The 8,020-nt window shown below is 48.1% G+C and overlaps 1 protein-coding gene across 2 annotated transcripts; it reads right to left on the minus strand.

Moving 5' to 3' along the window:
- Positions 1-141: 141 nt before the first annotated feature.
- On the minus strand, positions 142-7,435 carry AKIP1 (A-kinase interacting protein 1). 2 transcript variants are annotated; one of them, XM_034995066.1, is made up of 5 exons: positions 7,356-7,435; positions 6,911-7,138; positions 6,388-6,468; positions 4,105-4,209; positions 142-590 (listed from the first exon to the last, which is right to left on the minus strand). In XM_034995066.1, exons 2-5 carry the CDS (start codon positions 7,130-7,132, stop codon positions 450-452), a joined length of 549 nt encoding a protein of 182 aa, XP_034850957.1. In that variant the 5' UTR covers positions 7,133-7,138; positions 7,356-7,435; the 3' UTR covers positions 142-449. The 2 variants fall into 2 exon arrangements, with proteins under 2 accessions (XP_034850957.1, XP_034850958.1); XM_034995067.1 differs by lacking the exons at positions 4,105-4,209; positions 7,356-7,435 and having other exon boundaries at positions 6,911-7,349.
- Between the last annotated feature and the right edge of the window lie 585 nt (positions 7,436-8,020).

An 8,020-nucleotide genomic window follows, 5' to 3' on the forward strand; every position in this document is an offset into this window, starting at 1 on the left:
GGCCAGGACTCCCTGCTGGGGGCCGGGGGCCGGGGGGGCTCCAGGCAAACGCATCCACAGCCTGTCGCCTTCTCATAAACCTACAGCTGTCCATGAGCAACACTGTTTCACCTCTTCATGCCAATAAAAAGGAACTCTGCATTTCCAAAATCGCTCCCTTTACTATCGTAAGTAGACTTCACCTGGAATTCCAGTAAGCAGTTAAAAACTATTGAGACAGCATCATTACAGTATGACTTTCAGCAGAAAGTGGGGGGGGGGGGGGGCTTCTAGACGTTTAAGTTAAAATAGGCACCGATGGAGACAAACTCCAATTCCCAGGAAGGCTGACCCTCTACAGTCAGCCCTGAAAGCAGGATCACTGGGTAAATATGAAAAGAATCATACAGTGACTTTATTCTTCTTGCTACTTAAAAAAAAAGGTGATGGGATAGCCATGATGGTCCACATCATACGGGGAAGACCAAGTCCACACTTTGTCCCGAGTCAACTGCTACCACCTGAGTCTTGGTTAAGTCATTTGTACCCACAGTGACAGAATAGGTCCCTGGATATACTTCTATGTAGAGGTCCTTAGAGGTGTTCTCAGCCTGCAAGGAAAAACAGGTATTAGCCATTGAGAGACTGGAGGTCACGACGCCAGCAGGCCGCCTTTGGGTGCCAGGGGCGCAGTGGGATGAAGCACTGGGCTGGAGACGGAGGTCCTGCTTTCAAGGCTCAGCCTGGCCAGACAATAGGAATGTCATTTAGGTAAGTCTCAGCCCCTCCTTGTGCTTGTTTCCTTATTTCTAAAGTTGTGGTAATACCTACTTCACAAATAAGCACGTATGTGAAAACACTTGGCAAGTGCTAGAATGCTATACGAACATGAAGGGTCATAAAAGGGACATTCCTAATCGTGGTAGAAAGAGAGGAACTTGGTAGAGAGAAAGGCGAACGATCATTGTTTTGGGGCTCACAAGTAGACAGTGGCACTTGTTAGCACAGATCAGCAGTAACAACAAGGCACCAAGGAATAATGAGAATCTTTTTAACTGTGCTTTGTTTGCTACATTCATCATGAGGAAGATGAAATATTCTTTTCTCCAAAAGCTGAGCACACTATGAATGGATTCCATTTCGTCATGCAGCAAGTCCGCAGGCTGGCCAAAGCCTCCCTTGGACGATTGGTTCTCCTATAACACAAAACACTGGAAGCTGGAGTTAACGGAAAGATCTGTGTTTAGAGCTGTGCTGAGCACAGACGGTCTTCCAAGGACAGACTTGACATATGGCTGGGAAGTGGGCGGAAGTGCAGGCAGAGGAGGGGTCTCCGTTCAAATGGCAGACAGCAAAGTTGCAAACCAGAAAAGAGCCTGTAATTAAGAGCCAAAGCTGCTACCCCACAGCTGGGGACCCCCTGCCCCTCCCACGTGCTTCCTCCATGCTCAGAAGCCACAGGCAGCAGGTGTCGTCTCTGCCACTACACCCAGGGGGACAACAACAAATTACTGGCCAGCAAACTCCACCAGGAGGAATAAATGGTAATATTTACACTTTTATGAAACTTCCTTCCCACCCTCCACCTTGCACAGATTTAAAGCCAACTTTTAAAAGGCAAAAGATTTATGCGTTTTTGGGGCGCCTGGGTGGCTCAGTTGGTTAAGCAGCTACCTTCGGCTCAGGTCATGATCCCAGGGTCCTGGGATCGAGCCCCACATCGGGCTCCCTGCTCGGCAGGAAGCCTGCTTCTCCCTCTCCCACTCCCCCTGCTTGTGTTCCCTCTCTTGCTGTGTCTCTCTCTGTCAAATAAATAATCTTTAAAAAAAAATAAAAATAAAAATAAAGCCAACTTTTTCCAAAGCTGCTTTATGTTCTATCCTTTCATGCCCAGTTATTGCAAATTTGGTCTTCTTATCATTTAACTGACATGAATGTAAATGACTATGCCAAAACTATTTATTGGTCTTCAACTACGTAAGTACACAAAAGTAGATTTCAGAAAATACAGCCATATCAGAATTGCAGAAAGCCAAGGATACTTCATTTGTCTGCATAAGAGGAAACACGGGGGATAAGATCAGCATCCGTGATTCCAATACCACGAATATCAGGAAGATTAGCATCACCAAAATCCAGCAAGTATGGGAGGCATCTTGACCTAACATATATTTGTACCAGAAGCAGAACATTCTTAGTTGTTATTAACTCCAGTATATTCTGGGTCCTGGCTAGTAGTGCACTGTATACAAACAAAGATTAAGCCAAGTATTGCAGAAACATGCTGGAGTTCCTTTCCTCCGAATTCCAGCCCTTCTGAGTTCCCAAAAATTCCCTGGGTTCATGAACTAATGAGTACTTCTTTATCCTAAAAATGAAAAAAAAAAAACCTCATCACTGTGTTTTTAACAGAGAAACATTTGTGGAAAATGAGGACAAATCCCTTCAAATGTTCTGGAACTCGATCTAACCAAATTTACATGTTTCTGAATTTCAGTAATGGTTTTCACTTTGTAAGCAGGAGGGTCAGGCCCCTCCTGCTGCTTGAACAGATGGTGGAATTCCAGCAGAACCCAGTGTCAGCCCAGCTGAGCTGTAGGAACTGTGATGTGAATACTTCACATTCTTTCCAACCACAACTATGAGTTCAGGCACAAAAAGTATCCCTTAAGCTTCAAGTGAAGGAAGGATATGAGAAAACACAATTTTACACTGAATCCAAATGCTATACCCTCTCAAGAGTGAAACATCTCAACTTAAAAATACCGTGGATCTGGGACAAAGGACCCTAAAACTGGCTCAACTGGTTCATGGACTGGCACTGGCAGTGAAGCCCAGACGAGGAGATCTGTACTCACAGGCTGGGGCGCTGCTAGAGCACACCCTGACACGTGAGAGGCCTCCCAGGCCGAGGGAGGGGTCTCTTCTCTGAAGAGACAAGAAGAAACACTGATTAGCGCCCAGACTTTGACTTCTGGATTGTAAAGAAAAACTTTCCCTTAGTTTGTTAGGAACTAATAATTGTTCTGTTGGTTTCTTCTAAGTTGTCTCCTAAGTTGTTAAGGCTTTTAGTGAATTCTGTGAGGTATTTGTAGTCAGATGTTTACCGTGATGACTTTTTATATTTCCATGGGCTTTGGAGTCAGGCCTGAATTTGAATCCTCTCTCTTGCTTTACTGAAAAGGGCAAATTAAGTTTTCTAGGACTTAGTTTCCCAGTCTACAACATGGTGATACGAGATTGGAGATTTAAAGTGCAAGAGTGACTGACACTCAACAGGCTCTCAGAAAACAGAATTCTCTTCTGTGCTTCTCCCAGGAGTCCAGGTACTAGCGGGGAAAAGCAGAATTCCCTTTAGGGGCACCAACTTACATTTTATAGGAAGGAATGGGAGGGACAGGAATGACTCTTGCCCTCATGTAACCCCCTTGGGGTCAGGCCAGAAAAGGGAACCCAGGCTTCGGGCTCTGGCGTTGCTCTACACATCCCAGGCCAGGGAAACAGGAGGGACCTTCCAGTGTGCACCCAGCCCTCACTCACATCCCTGGGGCCACTCTCCCATCCTTTCCCTAGACCCACAGGCCGGAGAAGTCAGGAATCCAACTTGTGGATTAGACTCTGAACCTAAGTTTGCTATCTTTGAGTATAACTAGGGGGCATTTAAAAAGGGAAAAACAGGGGCACCTGGGTGGCTCAGTCATTAAGCGTCTGCCTTTGGCTCAGGTCATGATCTCAGGGTCCTGGGATCGAGCCCCGCATCAGGCTCCCTGCTCGGCAGGAGGCCTGCTTCTCCCTCTCCCACTCCCCCATGCTTGTGTTCCCTCTCTCGCTGTGTCTCTGTCAAATAAATAAATAAAATCTTAAAAAAAAATAAAAAGGGAAAAACAAAATAACACACCTACTCTCTTCAAAAACAACAATGACTTCCTAGTGCATCAGTTCAACAAGTAGAATCTTGGGCTTCCCCAGAACAGGTGGTAAAAGACAGATAAGTTTGTAGGGAGAGGCCTGCAATTGCCCGTTGCTAATACTAATAGTTTATTTCCTAATGCTCTAGAAAAAGAATTCTGTTAAAAGAGAGGGAGGGGAGCTGAGGGCACAGCGCGGACAGCTGAGGATACATACCTGGCCGTGCCCATCGTCCCAGCACCAGTGCAGCTCCGACTTCCCTCTGTGATACCGAGAGACGTGGACCGCCCCTCCTTCCTCCAGCACAGATGAATAGTATCTCTACAGAAGGAACGGGAATGATGCTGGGCAAGCAAATAGTCTGGTCAAATTTTCAAAAAAAACCACAACTCCATGACTTGGGGAAAGTATGGTTAAGGAGGGAGGCAACAGAGCAAAGGTGAATTACCTGCTCTCTTGATAGGCCTCTGAAGTCATCCAACAAATCTGAGCCTATGTGAAGTGGCTGCAGAGGGAACTGCATTTGGCATGACTTTGCTGCCATCTGCGGCCTTTGTAGGGCAAGAAGCCTGGCCAACCACAGCTGGGCAGGACCAGGCTCTCTGCCAGGTTAAAGAATTTTCACAACGTCTTCGTCCCAATGTCAAATACATATGCCCTTCCATCTCCTCTCATCACAAGTTCTGATGAACTGTTCCATGGTTACTGTCCAAGTTTCAGACAAGGACAAGGGCAGAGGGGTGCGTCTCCTTGAGATTTAGAAATACAACAGGAAATGTAACAAAAACTCAAGAGCTAGGCAACTGATCTCCCCATGCAGAGGGGAGGAAGAGGTCTCTAATTTAAGGAGAATAATCCAAAGGATCAGAAAGCAAATTACATTTTTTCTTGTCTACTTCCTTCCTCCCCCTCGAAGTTAACCTTCGACTTGCCCCTGATTATGACTAATGATGAGGACATCACAAGTCTGCTTGTTTTGAACAGAGTGTACGGACAGGGTTTAAGGCATGAGACCAAAAGAACAGGAAGCTGGGGAAAGCACTTTAGGACATAGGTTTAATAATGTATTTGGGGGCTGCTTCAAAATTGTAAAGGCAGACTCAGAACCCTGTTCTTAATTCCATCTCCAGAAAGCCCAAGGGTTCTGAGACTCCATTCCCGAGTGGAAACTTGAACTGAAGTATGGACTAAATAGCAAAATGAAGAACACACCCATTTGCTAAACCTCAGACCAAAGACTATTGTTATTCCTTTTAGTGAACCATGAACCAAAATGTTTCAGTTGATCTCTTCACAGAAGAGCTGAAGTTATGGATTTTTCTAAAACCACTTAACAGAATAACATAAAAATATTCTCGGGACCATATCTCATTGACTGGAATCCTGTTCTTGGAGTCAGGTATTTTACAAAAGATGTAGAGAGATTAGAGATTTTTTTGAAATCTTAATATATGAAATTGAAAAGCAGGACAGAAACAAGGTATTCTCTTCTTCTCCCTTGTAGACCAGCATCCTTATAACCACAAAAGAATCACATCAGGTTAAGGCTCAAAGAGACCACAGAGTCTGCTCTAACTCCTAGACAACAGAGTGCCTTCCATGCAGGGGATTTCCCTGGATGCAGGCTGGCCTGCCTTCACCATTCCCTCAAAGTACTTAAAGATGACCTTAGCATGTGGTTTTGAGAAGGGCTTTAAAACCTTTGTACACCCATTTCAATGAATGGTACCCAAAATTTCATGTAAGTCCCTCATGCTATAGTTTATGACAATTTTCTGTTCATCTCTCAGTAGAAAAAAACAAAGAAACAGACTCTAAAGGCTGGAAAGCACTTTAGAGATCTTCATTTTATGACAGGGAAGCTAGGCTGAGTGGGACTAATTGGCCCAGGGCATTATAGCCAGTAAGTGGCAGAACATGGGTCTGGTTCCTGGGAGGCTGCTCCTGCCATTAAGTCACACCACCACTGGGGGGGCACTGCATCTGCTCCACATAACCACCTTGGTGGCCAACAAGTGATACGGACTCACAGAGACATACTTAAAAACTGCATTACCGGGGACTTGAAACAGAGGTTATATTCTAGTGTACGGATATTGTTTCAGTACATTTTGAAACCCAGAAAGGCTCAGTTGCAGTTTAGAACAAGCTTACTGATGTTTTTTAACTTCAGTTCAGTTCAAAGTTTAAAAAGTGCCTAATATCTGGACTTGATGGTTTTGGAATTCAGCAAACAACCTCCCCACTCCCCCACCCCCTACCAATCTGAAAACAATAGGGAGGACAGAAACCTTTTGTGGCTTGTTCACTGCTACATCCTCAATAATACCTACAGAGTTAGACTTTCAATAAGTATCTGTTGAATAAATTCTAACTTGGATTTATCACCTGGTTTAAATCCCTGTTTACAATCTAACCATGAAGGTGGGGCAGGGTAAATGGGTTTGTGGTCCATCTGCAGGTGGATGGGGGGGCATGCTTTGGCTTACACCAACTTACCCCGCACTGACTTGAAGTATAGTCCATGAATTCTGCCATTGTTCTGAAGGAAGCACTTAGGGTTGGTTGTCTTTCTTCTCTCTATTTGAATAAATGGCAAATCACAGGTGAGATCTGGTAGTCCCTACTGGAGAAAGAGGTCATTTTGGAAATAGCATCTTTTTTACTTTTTGAAAGGCCTCTACAAGTTTAAGTAAACAAGAAGGATCTTACTGAGGAAGAATTCCACTCTAAAAGGAATAAACAGACACGCAATTTATCCAGGACAAAGAAAGATGGTAGCATGTAAGAACTTTTTTAAAAAAGTAACCAACCAGGGCCGAGCACTGGCGGTACCGTCAACTACCCAATAAGAACCTGTCAAATGTCAAGAATTTTCAAAGGACTTTTCTGTTCACTGTCCCGTTACTTTACAGCTTCCGCCAAAGGCTGGATCAGGGGCGTGGGCTCGGCGTGCCCCGGTTGCCAGCAGGCCACCGCGGAGCGAATGAATGGGCTGGTCCCCCAGCACTGGAGCCCTCACCTCTCCCGGGAGAAGGCGCTGGGGGCCAGCTGCGGGCCGTCTTCCTCTGTAGGGCCGCTCCCGGGAAGTGACCCCCACGCCGCTTTTGGGAAGCTCCCGCGAATGCCAGTCCACCGCCCTCCTCTTGGCCCGCTCCAGCACTTCTTGACCCAGCCTAGCCGTGCGCTGCAGGGCACGTCGGTCCACCCCGTTCAGCGCCGCGGCCGCCAAACAGTTCTCCATGTCTCCCTGCGCGGGCACATACACACAAACACCGGCCGGTCAGCGGGCCGCCGCGACCCTGCTCCAGCTGCGGGTCGGAGCCCTAGCTTCGACCTCCCCGGCGACCACCGCCCCGGGCTCTGCCCTTAACGCGCTCTCCAGCCGGCGCCCGGCCGGGAACGAGCGGGTCCGCGGAGATCCCCTCCATTTCCGTCTCCCCCTTCCCTTGGTGGGGGGCCCTCACCAGCCCGCTTCTCTCAGCGCATGCGCTCAGCGCTGTGTGGCAGAGAGAGAGGGCTGGGCCTGAAGCACCCGGCGCCGGCGCAGCAGGCCATTGGCGGGGGGCGGGGCCTGTGGCCTGCGTCGGTCACGCCTTCTTTCTGCGTCCGGGCCGCGGCCCCTACGCGCCGGTTGCCGGGCTAACTGCCGGGCGCAGGGGCGGGGCCTGGCGGCTTGCGGGTCGTGGGGGCCAGAGTCTAGCCGGTGGCGGGGGCGGCGGCTTGTCTGCTCCAGCCGAAGAGCCCGGGGGCTGTGGGCCTCGCCCTTCGCGGTGGTCTCCAACGTCAAACACGGTGGAGCCTGTGTAAAGTCAGGTGGTCTCCCGTTGGCCTAAGAAATTGTGGGGGATTAGACACCTGCCTCCAGGCGACTCTTGCTGCCTGGTTTATATCTTGGAATATCGCTATTGTAAAAAACCCTTTTGTTTGAGGAGATGAGTAGGAGAGGTCAAACAGTGCAGCTGCCAAGGTGGCGCTTGGAGAAGAGTTTGGCCAGGCGCCTGTGGGCAGTGGGACGCCCTCCGCCAGATGGCAGCTGTTCAGGGCCTGAGGGGCGCCTGAGTTGTATGTAGAGCCCCCTAATCCTCTCATGGCAGTTTCCTCACTCCGGTGGGAAGGACGGACTCACACA

The sequence above is a fragment of the Mirounga leonina genome, unplaced genomic scaffold (genome assembly GCF_011800145.1).
Source record: "Mirounga leonina isolate KUSES-001 unplaced genomic scaffold, KU_Mleo_1.0 Mir_92, whole genome shotgun sequence".
Classification (NCBI taxonomy): Eukaryota; Metazoa; Chordata; class Mammalia; order Carnivora; family Phocidae; genus Mirounga; species Mirounga leonina.

Excerpts from the sequence above, each read along its gene's own strand:
- AKIP1 (XM_034995066.1), bottom strand. The coding sequence starts at position 7,132 with ATGGAGAACTGTTTGGCGGCCGCGGCGCTGAACGGGGTGGACCGACGT. Across the intron at positions 6,469-6,910 it reads AGCGCCTTCTCCCGGGAGAG|AGAGAAGAAAGACAACCAAC; the intron begins GTGAGGGCTCCA and ends TTATTCAAATAG. Across the intron at positions 591-4,104 it reads GGGACGATGGGCACGGCCAG|GCTGAGAACACCTCTAAGGA; the intron begins GTATGTATCCTC and ends TTTTCCTTGCAG.